Source organism: Aulonocara stuartgranti (genome assembly GCF_965226115.1).
Source record: "Aulonocara stuartgranti genome assembly, chromosome: 19".
NCBI classification, from domain to species: domain Eukaryota; kingdom Metazoa; phylum Chordata; class Actinopteri; order Cichliformes; family Cichlidae; genus Aulonocara; species Aulonocara stuartgranti.
This window is the reverse complement of record NC_138955.1, coordinates 7,593,306-7,609,538: the sequence shown is the minus strand read 5'-3', so window position 1 is coordinate 7,609,538 and position 16,233 is coordinate 7,593,306. Positions and strand designations below refer to the sequence as shown.

At 42.5% G+C, this 16,233-nt stretch overlaps 1 protein-coding gene across 6 annotated transcripts in view; it reads right to left on the bottom strand.

Annotated features, from left to right (window-relative positions):
- Positions 1 to 3,555: 3,555 nt before the first annotated feature.
- Positions 3,556 to 16,233, bottom strand: part of meis2a (Meis homeobox 2a) — a 185,715-nt gene continuing 173,037 nt past the window's right edge. For 3 of the 6 annotated variants that reach the window (XM_082516454.1, XM_082516455.1, XM_082516456.1), the window contains 3 exons: positions 10,510 to 10,568; positions 8,726 to 8,836; positions 3,556 to 5,060 (listed from right to left, as the gene is read on the bottom strand). In XM_082516454.1, coding sequence (XP_082372580.1) covers positions 4,759 to 5,060; positions 8,726 to 8,836; positions 10,510 to 10,568 — 472 coding nt within the window. In that variant the 3' untranslated portion in view covers positions 3,556 to 4,758. Of the gene's footprint in view, positions 5,061 to 8,185; positions 8,284 to 8,725; positions 8,837 to 10,509; positions 10,569 to 16,233 lie in introns of all 6 variants that reach the window. The other 3 variants (XM_082516458.1, XM_082516459.1, XM_082516457.1) reach the window with 3 other exon arrangements.

Below are 16,233 nucleotides of genomic sequence, written 5' to 3'. Positions count from 1 at the left end.
CAAAAAACAACCAAGTCTTCTTTAAAAAAAAAAGGGGGGGGGGGGGGGGGGGGGCACTGCCGTGAGACTGGGTTGTCCAGAAAGCCTTTTCGGTGGTGCTATAATAAACCATTTTCCCTGGGCTTTATTGATCAGTCACTCTGAGCTAATGTAATTATCCTCATCAATAGGGGGACTGCAGGGAGAATCATTATGCGGTTGACATTGATAAATGATCAGCCAAATGCGGTCCTTTTCTCCCAGGGACCCCCGCCTCTGACCCGCCTCGCACAGGCCTACATAACGTAGTCATAGAAACACCTTATGGCAAGAGGAGAGAAAACTGCTGAAATGTTAAAAAAAAAAAAAAAAAAAAAGGAAAAAAAGGAGGGCAACACACAGACACACACATGCGTACACACACTCATGGGCCTACACACACAGAAAACTGAAACTTAAAAAAACAAAAAAAAAAAACTGTCCCTGTCCCCCAGAGCAAGCCATTTTGGGGAGAGCCAGCTGCACAGCGAAGGACACTCAGTCCCTGCGTAAGCGTTCATTTTTACGACCACTATCCAAATCAGCAATTTGAAAGAACAACAAAGAAGAAGCAAAACTTTTCTAACGCGCTCCCCCCCCGTCGCTGCCAGCAGATCCACTTGTGTATCTAAAAATATATATTTGCAGTCGTCTCTCTTAGATCATAAACCCCACTTTACCAGATGCTCTGCAGGAAGCGCGCACGCACACATATACAAACACACACACACACACGCACACGCAAACATATCCAATAACATGAGTATTATTAACATGTTGCCTCTGTAACGCACTCAGTGTTTCTAGCGGGTGAACTGGGTGTGTGGACTTTTAATATTGTTGCACGGGAGGAGAGTGTCTTCCAGAGGAACGGGCTGCATTGTGCAGCAGTGCAGAGGGAATATATTCCTTATTTTATTCCTGCAGCAGCGGCCCGGACTGGCTTTGACAGGGAGGAGATGAAGGGGTGGAGTTGTTTAGCTCGGCTGGATCATCCATCATCCCTGTCACACCGAATCGGCAAAAGGAAAGCAGCAGAGGCAATCTACCTTCTGTCTCATCGGGGAAGAGGGGAGGGAGGAGGAGGAGGAGGACGAGGGGGGGGGGGGAGGAGGGGTCGGGACGAGGGGGGGGGGGGGGGGAAAGAAAAAAAACTATTAATATTAAAATCCTCTCCATCCACAGTAATCCTCACGTTTTCTCTCTTTTTCATCTGATAATCTCCGCACAAAACGAAGGGTTTCTTCCTTCCGTTTTATCCACAGAATAATAGACCACTAAAAAAAACAAAAAGGGCTTTTAGGTTTTAAATAGTCGACAAAAGAAGATACACCAAACTAGACTTTGGTGTAAAACTAATAATTTTTTTTCTTCTGCCTGGTTAAGGCCCAGCATTCCGAATTGGAAAAAAAATATTGTTAAATAACGATTATCTCTTCAGGTATGGTGTCTGCAATTAAAACAATTTTTCACCGACAACCTGGGAATCGTTTAAACCAATTAAAAGAGGGGGGAAATACCTAAAAGGAAATATTGCTTTTGGATTGTCGTGCAGGCCAAAATATATGAACGATAAATAGCTAAACAATAATAATCTGTCAATGCTGGATTTAAATAAAAAAAAAAAAGGACTTTCCATGCAGAGAGTGGAAATATGCGATGTGCAAAACCGGAGAAAATACATAATAAAAAACTAAAGTCAACAGTTAAAAACCTGTTTAGGCCTGCAAATGCGTCACAAACAAACAAATTTAAGCAATAATGTATAAAAAAAGACCCATCATTTTTTTTACGATAAATTATAATATCTGAATAAAAATAAAACGCAAAAAAAGGCTCGGTTAATATTTAAACCCACAAAAAATAAATCGAAAATCTTAAAAAAAAGAAAAAAGAAAAATCTCTATAACAACGACAACACAAAAAGAAATAAAGAATTAAAAATTTAAAAAGAAAAAAGAGAATCCTAAGCCAGTTTGGTTAGTGTGCAAAATAAACAGTAAAATTCAATAATAATAATAATAATAATACCTATAATTTTCCATACACTATATTTGTTGCTTCACACATAATAACAAGATTAAAAAATAGTTTGCAATGATAATTAAGAGAAAAAAAATGTAGGAGTTGAAACATACTTATAGCCCTGAATCCAGTGCAAGAAAGTAAAGGACAGAAAATGTTTCAGCCAAAGTTATGTTGTCATTTCTGGTTTAAGGCTATGACTTGGGTGGCCGCGGGCGAACACCGGCGCAGGGATAGAGACAAGAGAGAAGAGATAGCCCTCAAAGCCCATCTCTGTACTCCTGGACGACATTGCCCGATTAGACCGACAGGCGGCGCTGCAAAACGGCAGAAATTAGCACAAAGCACATACAGAGGGCCGCCATGGTTCTGACCGAAGAGGCAATTATTGTGGGAACAAATCATTGCTCTGTTGTTAGAATAAGTAGGAAGACTTTAAAAGGTGAATCTATGTGGACTTTTTTTTTTTTTTTTTTGGAGGGTACAGGGAAAACCCTGGCTTTTTTATTATTTCTATTTTTACTGTTTTTTTTTAAATATTTAAACTAATTCACTTCCACTCAGTTCATAGTCACTTTCCTCATGTTGGATATCTTTAGAAAAATAAATAAATACATAAAATAAAAATACATGCCCTTTAAAACGTTTTGTTTATGCTTATCAATAAGTCCAGGCCACTGTCAGCCTTTTTTCTTTCTTTCTTTTAAATGCACCTCCACTTAACTGCTAATAGCCTTCTAAGTCTGAGATGGGCTGGTGTTGAATTTGCTCTGCAATTTGCACACTTTATTTGCATTTGTCAGTAATTTATTACGCGGAGGGCATATTTGTGTGCCTAAATAAATGTCCATGGGAAGATGTATTTCAACCACAATTTGTTATTGTCAGTTTAAGAGGGCACTCAAACGGGCAGTCTGGTTAAAACAAGCTATTGCAAACAGAGTGCTGGAAGAAAGTTTGAAATGGTGTATTTTTATGACCATTTGCAAAAATAAATTCAACAGGCAACAATATATATACAAAAAAGGGTTTCTGAGTTATAATAATAATAAACCAATTAATTGTGTTCTGTTAAAATGGGTACGTGAATTAAGACTTGTATGCAACACAGTTAATCACACAAAAAGCTAACAAAAATCAAAAATGAAATATTTATTACAGCATTTGTGACTGAACACCTTTTAAACATTACGTCACAGTCCTCATACAAGTATTTAATGTATTTTTGACAAAGCTTAAGGGAGACGGCATCTTATCATCTAGTGAGGAACACGTGCTGAAAAAGGAAGGAATTCATGGACATACAATATCAATGCCACAGCAGATCTGAAACTAGCAAAAACATTCTTTTTCAATTGAGGTAAACACATAGAATATCTAACATGAAACAATTAATAGACTGAACTCTGTACGAAGTTTGTTACAATATTCTCTCAGCTTTTTTCTCCCAAAAGCATTGAGTTCATAATTTAAGTTTTTTTTCTTTTCTTTTCTTTTTTTTGTGTGTGTGTATGTGTGTGTGTGTGTGTGTGTGTGTGTGTGTGTGTTTCAGGTTTTTTGGTGCATCAACCATCAAATGCTTCTCCAGTGCCACAGAATCAACATTTGTGTCAGCATTGTCCTTATGGCAAGAATGTTGATCCACAGATAAAGAAGCGCTGCAGGATGTTGCTTTTCCACTATTAAGCTTCCTTCAAAATGCTCTTCATCAATGAGAGTCCAGGGTACAAAAAAAATAAAATAATATTAAAATAAAAATGTATAAAACCAACACAATCCAGTGCTTGGGCAATTCAAACAACGAACTCTTTTTTTCTTTAAAACCTACAGGGCAACATTCATTCATGAACCAAAAACAAGAAAAAGAGAGAGAGGGGCATGACAAATGTTCAAACTGAATCTTCTGGAGAGATCCGGTGTCATTTAGCAGCCTTTTCCCATCATGCCCTGTTCTTATGGGGGACAGGACCTGATTGCCCTCTGTGGTTTGAAGCCTTTTTGAGATGTTCCATCTTCTTATTTTTTTTTCTTTAATAGTGCTGTGCTGCGAGACAGTTTCTCCTCCAGGAAGGAGCACACACAGTGTGAGAGAGAAAAGGTTAACCTTTAATTCTAAAACTAGCTCAGGAAACAGAAACCATGTGATCAACAAAAAAAATGCACAAGTTTTAACTTATTTATCTATACTTTTATACTACAGTAGTTATAACTCTTGGAGTCTTTCTGTTGTTTCTTTTTTTTTTTTCTTCTCTTTTTTAAATCTTCCAGAGTGATCTTATAGAAGCGTTTGAGAGCATCACATGAATGTGTACTGAACGTGTTTATGACGGTGCGTGAGTGTGAGAAAAGTGTGTGTGTTTTGCTTTTTTTCGAGCGGGTGCGTCTGTCCGTTCTTTGCACGCGTATGTCAAAACATCCTCTGTTGATCTTTACCAAAAGCCCAAGACTTTACAAAGTGTTCTTGTCAGCTTGGTCCTCCGTTTGGATGAAAGTAACAAAATTGACAAGTTAGAAAAAAAAAGAAAAGAATTATCACAGCTCATCTGGAATTCTGTTTCGTTCGTGTCAAATTCTGGTCAAAAGGGTTTGCTTCTTATTCTTAAAAATAGTCTCAAAATAGGATTTATTGTTGGTTGCTGTTTGTTTGTTTTTTATTCTTATTGGTTTCTTGTAGTAGCTGCTGTTGTCGTGATGTCGTAGCAAAGTTCCCTTATGCTATTGGGCATGGATGTCCAGGCCTTGTCCTCCAGTACTGGGGTCAACGGGAGAAAGCAAAGGGGGTCTCTGTGCAGACATGGTCATTCCTGGGTGCGACGAGGGTCCTCCGTGCATCAGCATGGCGTGATGAGTGTGGTGGACGCGGGGATGATCGGGTAGGTATGCATGGAAAGGGGGCCCGTGTCGGAGCTGGGAAGGGTGAGAGGTCAGCTGATGATGGTTGGTGTAAGTGGGTGGGGTCATGCTCATGCCCATAGGACCACTCTGAGGTACGTACTCCCCTGGCATGCCTGACAGACCTGAGAAGAAAGGCAGAAAGACGAGAACGTATTTACACAGTCACTAAAACTGTTTTCTCGCCGCAGCTTTGACACGCTCCCTCTCCATTAACAGACCTTAATTCAATTTAAACTCAACGTCTCCAACAAAGAGCTTAACAGATTTTATGACACTGCGCCTGTGACTGCAGCGCTTTTAGCTCCTACAAGTAAAGAGAGACATTATTGCAGCAGACTATTTTAGGCGATGGTGAGTGGTTTACAATGCCCAATAGCGTTGTGGTCAGGTCTCAGGTCGGAAAATGATCCTCAGTCATCCACAGACACTGTAGTCCTGGAGGATGTGAGGAAAACCAAGCAGGCGTATTGATGTGGAGAAGTGCTAATACTTTTACAAGTGGAAGAGTCAATTCCCCAGCTGAATTTAGTGACTAACTGAACAGGCATTTTCTCGTGGGGATGTGCCTTTGTGCACATATTTGATTTAGAATCTCTTAAAGACATCGTTAAATAATTTAGGTCTCGGTTAGTTGCATCACCAATATAGAGAACATTAAAGGCTTGTTTCCGCCTCTGAATAAGAGCATTTCAAGCAAAAAAAAAAAAGTACCAGTTGTTCATCAAACAGCGGCAAAACAAAGACAAAAAAAAGGGGAAAGAGAGAGCAAACGGAAAGGCGGTGGCTTATGCTGATATCTCTTAAGGTGGACTCCACTTCATATGTGTAGAGACCTCAGCATGCTGCATCTCTCATACTGTGACACGACCCAGGACACGGGGCTGGCTCAGCAGTGCCACTGTTTGGCTTTTCGCATTGCTGTTTGTTGTAATCAGCAAGAAAAAAAAAAGTCAAATGTGGGGGTGTTGTTCCTGGTGCCTGGGACTGGAGTATGGGAACAAGGCTGGTCCAGAGGCCTGGACCTTGGGGAGAAACGAGTGAGCAGGAGGTCCCGCTGGAGCCAGGGGGCCTGGGTCTGGGATTGGGTCTGGGCTGGCCTGCTTTGTAATGTGAACCCCTGGGGGATTAGAAGCTGTAATAGGAGGGGAGAGGTCGCTGCAAGGTCACTAGGCATGCTCACTCTCTGCATTCCTCCACCTTAGAACACTGCAATTAAGAAATTACACTGGAGGACCCCGGTGAGGGGAAGAGGAGGAGGACAGAAAGGAGAGAGGGACAGCAAAGGCCAAGATTAATGGCCAGTCCGCTGGTTGAAAGCTATGCCATTCTCTAATGCTCCCTTTCCATGTCAGTTCATTTGAAATGCAAGTGTTTGTCAGAACAGGTCTCTTAAAACCTCACTACTCAGGTCATAAAATAAATAAATCATTCAGGGTGTTAGTAGGGTATGATGGATGCCCTCACCTCCATATAATCCAGGACAGCTCCTGTTAAAAGGCCCAGCAGATGTTTTTGACACTGTAAGCTGGTAATCTCTAGTCTTGTAAGCTCCAGTCATTCCGTTAAGTAGATCCTAGACCCCCCCACCCCTTCTTTTATTAACAAGAGTGGTAAAATCTGAAGACAATGACTGAGGACAGACTGGGCCTCTCTCCCTTGCCATCTCTGCATGCCTGCCTCCCTAGCTGGCTGCGCACTTCTGTTATGGCACAGTAGTCCTGCTCAATGGCTGGCCATAATTAAGTACCAAATATACCATATTGTGTGACTGTGTAATCAAATCAAGAGAGGATAATATTGCTCTGTATTAAGCTATTAATGTAATTGGTCATGAAGCATAAAGTATGTTACGTAATTAAATAGTCTCAAAATTATATAGCCCTATATTAAGAATTAGCCAACCTGAGCAAATGTTGTCTCTGTGTGGCTGTTTTAGGGAACATTGCTTCCTGATTTTCCCTTCTCTCTCTCTCTTTTTTCCCTCCTGCCATTAGCAAAGACAGGAGGGGATGAGATAAAACGTGCGAGAGGCAGCGAGAAGCAGAGGAAGAGAGAGAGAATGCAAGGACTGGAGGGGTGAAATGATCTCTGTCGGCAGAATTACCGCTGTGACCCTTTGGAAAATCCAGTCTCCATTTACATATAAAGGGTTCTTTTAATCAAGGTAAGTGTTATTATATTGTGCCTCATTGGGCAAGGGAGTTTAGGTGTTAAATAAAATTTCATCTGCCCCGCCGCCTTTGGGATGTTATATGTCTTGATTTTTCAAATGTCAGCACTGTGGCAGAATGGCCAGCTTAATCAGACTGCCGCCATTTAGCTATAGAGGGATTGTGTGTGTATGTGTGTGAAAGAGAGACAGAGACAGGAAAACAGTGTCTCGGAGAGGCCGTATATGTATGTGTGAAAAAGACCCCCTCCTTTTGGACAAAGTGTGCATGCCTGTGTCTTCTACCTTATAAATTTATCTCAGTGTCTCCCTGCTCTTGTCTGCGAGTCTCAGGTCAGGCCACTCACTGCCTCCTCCCGCTCCCCAAATCGTCTCCCTCCAGTAAAAAATAATCAAAACACACAGCCCCCCCACACACTCATTCCTCCCTTTACACAGCTCAAACCAAACCCCCAGTGAAGAATCGGCCATGTCACCCGCGGCCCGTATATCTTGCTCAGGGGCCGTAATGTACTGCGGTGTTCCCGTCTTTGCATATAAGATAATTTGGGCATCAATCCTTCCCCAGACAGATTTATGTCACTCGGAGGACAGTTTCACTTCTCCTTCTTTATCGCTTCACTGGAGCCTGCTTAATTTCTCCCTGTCAGGCCCTTCCCCAGGAGATGTTATTTTTTCCCTAAATGTCCAACATTTGCATTGGCTGTCCAAGATGGGGAGAGCGATGGCGCTGTTGTGATAAATAAATTTGTGCATGCCATGCCAGGTTGTTTCTTCCCCCCCCTTTTTCTGTTGTTGTTCATGTTGTCTGGCGCCACAAGTCGGGTCCTCTCTGTCCCAGGATGATTACCCCTTTTTCTCAAGTCTTCAATTTATCCTCTACATTTAAAGCATCTTTCTGGCTACCTAAGTTGTTGCTGGGAAGGAAGGGGGCCCAAGCTTGCTGTAAAATTCTGCCCAGTGTGAGAGGACATTGTGCTGGTCAAGTGAAAGGGAATTGGGAAAAAAAATAGCATAAAAATAAAACCCAGCAGCCCCAACGTGTGAAAAAAACAAGGAAAAGAACCCAGTACTTACTTCCCCCTTTTCTTTGCTTTTTGAGTTACAAGATGGAGGTTACATGTAGTGCCATTGCCCATCCATGCCCATATTCATCCCCATTCCACTCATAGGCCCTAGAAAGAAGAAATAAATGCCAGAAAAAGCATCAGCAGGAGTTTGAGTCACAGCGAGGTCAGAGACGACCAACTAGTAGAAGGGATGAGGTTGGTTAGCTTTAGATGGAAAATGAGGGAAGAGGAAGATGTGAAGAAGTGGTTTAAGAGTTTACATTTCTTGCTGGTTCCCTTAAACCCATTTGTTGTGATTATGAGATTAGAAAAAGCACAAGCAAGGCAGGCGGGGGGGACTTTTAAAGACAAGCGTTATCGTGGTTGAGGTGCACACTAGTGTTAGGTTTATGCGACTGACTTGGGAGACCTTCTCCATGCTGAGGTTACTACATTTCATGCTGCAGACAGTGGGGTCAGTGTCATTCAGCTCTTTGGTAACTCTTGTGTGGTAAAGCAGGCATGGTGGAGGGAAGACGGACGAAGGAAAGGAGGCGGATGGACTTACCAGCTGGTCGGATCCCCATGTGTTGCTGACCGTCCAGCACGAAGCTACCCATTGGCTGGCCCTCCGGACTGTACGCTGCTCCTTGGCTCACTGAAGGATCAAGAAGAAAACCTGATTGTAGTCAAAATGTGGACATGAAAAAGGAAGGGGGGAAGAAGAAGAGAAAACACACCAGACAATCAGCAATTGTCCCAGCTCCAGCCCAAACATACTGTAAGACATTGTGCTCATGTTTGTGGACAGCACTGACTGACGCGTGGCATGCAAACATGCATACAGTGGGTCCTTATGCATGCAAGCACACACGCACACACAAACACTTGTGCGTACACGCAGCAAGTGTCATTCAAAACCACGCTCAAGGGAGACACATTGTTCTCTAACCGAGAGAAGAAAGCATGCAGTTTGACAGGATGGGAAGAATTTATGCCATGGCAGGCAATTCATCCAGACTCAGCCTTCAAATATTTTGTTAAATCCATAGCACATGTATATGTTTCTTTTCTTAAGAAGAACATAACATACAAATTTAGATAATCCCAAAACTGCCAGATCGTTTAATATGTATTATGGATGAATTACCTGATTAGCTGTTATAATAATAAAGAAGACAGAGCAGCAATCTTTGCTCAGCTGGATCTTATTTTGTTTATTATTAGGCTTATTGAACTAATGCATTTTGGAGACTGCAGAAACCATTGCATTCTGGGACTATAACAGAATTATCTTGGATAATCTGTAATTCTCAAAGATTAGAGGGAGATGTTAGTCATGCTGTGTTAGTAGAGATTGCTGATTGGCACACACTGGATGCAGGCTGTCAAATACTCCACACAAAAGAGCAATAAGTATAGAAAGAGGCGCCCACATTTGTAAGTGCATCTCATTTTAATCATGGCTCGTGTCGGTTTGAACAATCTCCATCCCTGAGTGTAGGGATCTTCATAAAACGAGAATTACTGTTTTTTTCTTCTTCTTTCTTTTTTTCTTTTTTGGTAATGCCAAAGTCAATGAAGCTTAGGGTGACTGAAACATTCAGCAGGATCACATAGTGGCATACTTGCTACTACTAGGTTGTGCTTTTGGAAATCTGAACACATTAGACATGGAAAATCAGTGTGTTATGATTTACCAATATAAAGTGTTCCATCTTTTTTTAAACCAATGTAAATCTCTCGTGCATGGGGGATAAATCAAGACATAATGGTGGAATCCATTAAAAAAAATCAGAGAGGTTTTGATATTTGCAATGCAGTGAATGACTACTTAAGATCAAAATTAAGAAGAGTGATTCTTGAGGGAAGGAAATAAAAATGCAGCAGAAAATTTCAGGGGAAAGCCCCCTACCTAACTGAAAAAAAGGAAGAAAAACAAAATAGCCTAAAAAAGAAGGGAGATAACTCATAAATTGCTGCTAGCGTTTTTGGCACTCCTCTTGTGTCCAATTAGTAATTCACAGAGAGACTGCTAATATACCTCTCTTGCCACTTAGACTGGGAAATCTCCAATTAGAGTCAATCAGCAAACAGCCTGCACCACTGCTGAACACATCTCATTGAGAAAATGGAAAAGGGAATGAACGATGGAAGAGGAAGAGGAGGGAGTAGGTGTAGGGTACCCCTCTAAAAATCTGGGCTCCAGGCATAATGTGCTTGCCAGTAAAGGATTTGGAAAGGGTGTCTTCATGCAGGGAAAAGAAGCCGTACTCTACTGTAGATTAGCTGGATTGTCTGTTTGGGTTTTTTCATTTTGAAATTTTTGTTTGTCTTTTCCTTTTTTTTTACCTGCTCGATTTGACTGATCGATCATGGGTTGTACTATTCTTCTCCTGGCATTGATAAACCTGGCAGAGGAAAAAATAAACACAGAGAAGAGAAAAGCAAACGTTAAATCACGCTGCATTCACACACAAAAAGATTCATCACGAGCCTCCACAAAGAAAAAACAGTTTTGCATGACTTAATGGCAACATTAGCCACCGAGTCCTTGAGAGAGGCGCTCACGACACAACAGCAACAAACAAAAGGGCAATTGTCTGCTGACTTGGGAACCCAGTGAGGGATACTTTTAATGTTCCTTATGATCTATTCCCCCCTCTTTTAATAAAGCTTTTGATTACGTTTGGTTGCTATGGGCACCAGGGAGACATTCCTCAAGTATTAAGTGCAACTTGGGCACAGAAGAACCCTCAACATGGCACATCCATTCCTCTCTCCGTCTCGCTTTCTTTTTTCTGTCACTACTGCTATAGTTCTACCCAACGCTCACCAACTCTATGTAATGTACTGCATCTTCTACAGTTATTGCACCAAAATGTTATTTTTTGTGGGGATACTTGAATTTCAAAATGAACTTTAAGTTCAAAATGCAGGACATAAATGGTTCCTTTCATTGCACCCCCATCTCTTCCCTCCCCCTCTGTGGGACCCCCAACTCTGGCTGCATTGTAGGGGGTTCTGCTCCCCTTCCAGCTGTCCAGAAATGAGGACCAGGCATGGGCCACGCCGTGCTTTCACAAGGTATTGTTATGTCAGTGAGCCCATCAATTAGGCTGTCTGAAGTTTTATCACCACCACAGCAGCGAGTAAGTGCACCTCCACAAAGCCTCCCCAGCCAGTCTTGCTCCTGTGGCTTTTCCAGTGTAGAGCCGGAGGTCATCTGGAGGTGACTGCCAGCCAGGGGCAACCTTTTTAACTTGGAATGGGATGCCTTGGGTTGTGTCAAACACAATCTGCCCACTAAGGCCAAGGAAGTTCTCCACCTTTATATCTTTCTTTTTACCTCTGTTGCCACCTCTTTTCATTCTGACTTTCTCTCATTCACTTTAATAAACCTGAAAACATAGCATGGACCTAGCTCTAGGGGTACCCCCATGTGGTTGATATTAAAGTGGGGTTTCAAATCACGTTGGAGCTGTCCAGCATGGAGTCTTTTGCTAGTTCCAAAAAACACAGTGGAGGGAAGAAAAAAAAAGTCTTTACTGCCCTCTCCTAACATACGGGCCAAGGCACCATCAATATGGCTAAAGAACTGGTCATTAGAAGGAAGGGAGAGCTGGAACCAATTTGGGTTCCTAATCCCCCATGAAGCCCTGATACCTGCCCTTACCTTCTCCAATGAACTTAAACGCCTGTAATCTGCCCGGCTCAAAGTGACATGGTTAAATGTACAAAATGCACAGTTGGGAAAAGAAAGACGCGGTGCTCATTTGCCAGGGGGCATCCAGAGTGCAGGTACGCATGGGGTACTGCAGGCCCCTGAGAGAAAAAAGATGAAACAAACCCACATGAGAATAAGGGAGAATGAAAGAGGAAGATGAGAGGTGGAGTGGAATGGAGTGAAGGAGAGAGCTGTATTGGAAATTATACTATTGTAACGCATGATTTGCAATTTAAGGGAGGAATAAAAATGAACTTTTATTAACTCTGAAGTATTTTTGAACAAAGGGGACAAAACATTGCGCGATAGCTATGCTCCAAGAAATGCCCGAGGTGCTTCAGGGAGAAAGACGGTTCCAGCATCGAAACCAGCTGAGCAAGAAAACAGTAAGACATTCCTCGTATCACACTCCCCTCTTTAAGTACAGAGTGTAAGGCTTGCCAAAATATATGTCCTGCTTTCTCCCTTTGTGGATGCACCAACAGGCTCAAAATCACAACCATGTGCATTCTTACCTAACGTATTCTGGGTCACAGCCATAAACACATAATATTAAGAATGTTCTTCCCAGGTGCTAAATTCAACCATACGGTTTCTAGTGACTGCAGAGGAAATACTCTGTGCACTGGAGAGTACTCAGTAGGATCAAAGTGTCATTTTCAGATGGAAAAATAGTTGTTTATATTTGTGTTTTTCCATCTTCTTACAGACAATATATAAATGTAAGCATGCCGGGAAGCATTTAGCTGCCAGTGTTTACTAATTTTTAGTACCCAAACAGCTCTTGGGGTATGGAAAAATGTGGATTTTCAGATATTTTCCCAAATGGACCTGCTTCTTGTCAGTGTTCCCTGTTGGCTAACTGTCACGATAAAGATTCACAAAGACTATTTTTGCACACTAAACAAGTTGCCACAGTAACCAGCAGGCGACGATGTGCACCGAAAAGAGTTGGGGGGTGGGGTGGGGAGTGGGGGTGCCTCTTGTGGCCTTAGAGCACCTTTTATCGGTCTGAGTAAAGTCAATTGAGATTATCAGAGCTGGGCCAGATAACACTGTTTTCCCTCCACCCGTGAGCTGCTAATGGAGTGTGCTTAGAACAACACAACCAGGAATCCTCCAGAGATGAGGGCCAGTCAACTCAGATGGACAGTCAGATGGATGGATCAGAGGACCCAAAGTCCTGAGAGAGATACAGAGGTTGACCACAGGGATTTAGAATTCCTAAGCCACTTGCTAAAATGTGTATGTGTGTGTGTGTGCTGTAAATCTACACATCAACACCATGGACATAACCACAACCACCGCCAGTGTGTCCATAGGCTAACCAGAACACAGGAGGCTCACAGGGGACACTAGCTAAAAAACCTCCAACCCAAAGCCCATGTTTTATTATCTACATCTGGTGGTCTAGCTTATTATGGCCTGCCTCTGCTCAGTGTTAGAGCACAGAAACACCGACACGCACACACGCACACATGCACACATAGTACACAGAGTACCTCTCAGCATGGGAACTCCGTGCTGTCTTCAAACAAATAATTAAAGGCAAGGTTAGGGGGTCGTGTGGAGGTCATTCATTGGGATACAGCTCAGAATGTGTACAATACCCCAGGAAAAAGTGGGCTGTTGGGGGCTGCGGCCCACTGCTGTTTAATATTAGCAACTGGTTTTGTCCAGCCAATAGGCCCTAAACACATTTTCAAGCTGCGTTTCAAAAACTGCACTCACAGTGCTAAGTACACTTTAGAGCTTGCATGTTAATATGTATGCACATGTCAGTCAATATGTGTGTATAATGCATGTCAGCACATTCTTCACATACTACTGCCAGCTGGCTCACAGAAGCACTTTTATTCACTGAGATGGCGTGAAAGACGCACTTGAAAAGCACAAGCTTGTGTGCAGATACAATAATGCATCTCCACAGGAAGACCTGGTATCCATCTTCCTAATGATATAAGAAGCTAAACTTACTACAGCTGTTAGGAGTTGAACATAGTGGGCAGATATGAATGATGGAGACAGGCTAGCATGCTGTGTTTTGCTATAGCCTGTAGTTACTTGAGTGTGGGGGGACTGAGATTAAGAGCTGGTCAGGCACAGAAGAAGAGATATAGATGGACTAGTGAACTTACATAATCCTAAAGCATACCACGAGACTTTATTTTTTAAGTAGAGTCCTTCAATTTTACAACGCTCCCCTTTAATGCAGCAAGCCAACTGCATCACAAGCATAATAGTATCAAAGGTTACTGGAGGTTTGCAGATGTAATCACAGCAAACCAGTCTGTCTCACTCAGTGTTGTCTTAAATTTTTTTCTTACTTCCTCATCTCAGTCTGTCAGAAAGGCCTTGTTTCTAGTTAACTGACTTGCAGCCACACCTGGTAACTCGCTCCTGTTGTCAGCATTCCTTCGCTGAGAAATTGTCATGCCAAACCACCCTACCCTGGAGCACAGCCAAGAGACGGAGAGCGAGAGGGAGGGAGACGAGACAGAGAGAGGCGAAACAGAGAGTCTCAATGCTTAGTTAGCCAATTGCGGTGGAGATCACAGGAAACCTAGCCAATCAGGAGTGGGGTCACTCGTTTGACGAGTTTGTGATGAAAGAAAGAAAGAAAGAAAAAACAAGACAGAGTGAGACACGAGAATGAAATGCAGAAAACGGAATGTGCCTTATCTAAAAAATAAGCACAGGACTACTCCAAACATAGCGCTGTACAGTGTGCAAAGCATTTAAACAGTGTCACAAAAATCGTTGACAGTTTATTGCCTTCATGGCTGACCTACACATGCCCATTTTGGAAGCTCATATACCAAGTGAGAGGGGGGCAAGTTTCCGATTCCTGGGCCCCTATTCGTCTGGCTTTGTAGGAAGATTAGATGCAACACAATCTGTACAAGAACATACTGAACTCAATCCATGATCACTGCTTGCAAACATGACTGTCCTCTGGTTCCTATTAAAGCTCATTGCTTCCATACTTCCGCTTCAGACAGAAATAAAGATTCCAAACCCCCAGCGATTGAGTCACAACTCACTAGAATCAAAGGAGGAAGGCTTTAGTTTGATGCTCTTCCACCAAAAAGAAAGGCAGAGAGACAGGAGTGGAAACTGGATGTCCTTTGACCGGGAAGTGCATGCAAATTAACCCCATGAAGAGAGTGTGTTTAGTATAAGCAAACACTAATTATGGTCCAGTCAGACACAGGGTAGTCCAAGGCTACTGAACTTCTAACACTGATCCACTGTAGTGTCAACAACGGGTGATTTAATCAGCTCACATGGTCCAGGCAGGCCCCTGTAACAGTTTATACATGGCTTGCCACCAGACTGAACCTACAGTATCTGTGGATTTATCATAAACTATCACAAAGGAGCTTTTCACTCCTCTAGGATAGAGATAAGTGACAAGGAGGTAGGAATGGGGAAGCTTTCTCAAGCTCATCAGCGACAGTTTCCCCCTTTTCTATACCTTCTTCGCTTCTTTAAGTTAAAACAGGAGTCGAGAGACATGTGCCGGGCGAACATTACCTCACCCCTGTGTTTGATTTAGTGCAGATGTGAAGCAGAGCAAGACAGGATCATTTTTTTAGAAACGTCGGTGAGGGCCCGCGTTTAGGGCAGCCACTGTGTTTACATAGTTTTACCTCTGTCTATCTCTTCCCCTCTCTCTCGCTCTCTTTCTCACATCCACTGTGCCTCCATATTCCCACCTCCCACGCCACCTCACCCCCCCACACACACTCTTTTGTCTGCCTCTGAAAGGGGGACTGTTTCACCTCTCCTCCATGGACTTTCACTGACCTGTTTTTCTTTCCCTTTTTATTACTCCACTCATTGCCCATTTGTGGCATCCCCCCCTCAGTCCTATATGACTAACATTTGCATTGCTCTGTCAGTCTAGCGGCAGAAGTCATTTCTCTCTGAAACCCGCTGAGTACGAGTCATTAAGACTCCAGTGGAAAATCAGACAAAGAATTATATATTTGTGTTGCAAACTGACAAGATTTAACGAGGAGCTAATTAAAATAAATCAATAGCACTGCGGCATGCTTGCTCTCTGTCTCTCTTTTCTCACTCTGATTCTCTGTCAGCACCAAAGAGGTGGAATACTGCAGTGTGGAGCACAACGCTAGGAAAGTAATTGTTTAGCCTTAAAACCAGGCAGCCGTCATCCATGCATTATGAAGAATAAGTGGGAACTGACTCACTCATCACAAAAGGGTAAATATCTGATAGAAATATGGAACAATAATCCCAAAAGTCTCGCTCTAAACTAAAACACCAAAGCAACACACACAACAAAAGAAACAAACATAGACATCTCTCCCTCTATTTACCCT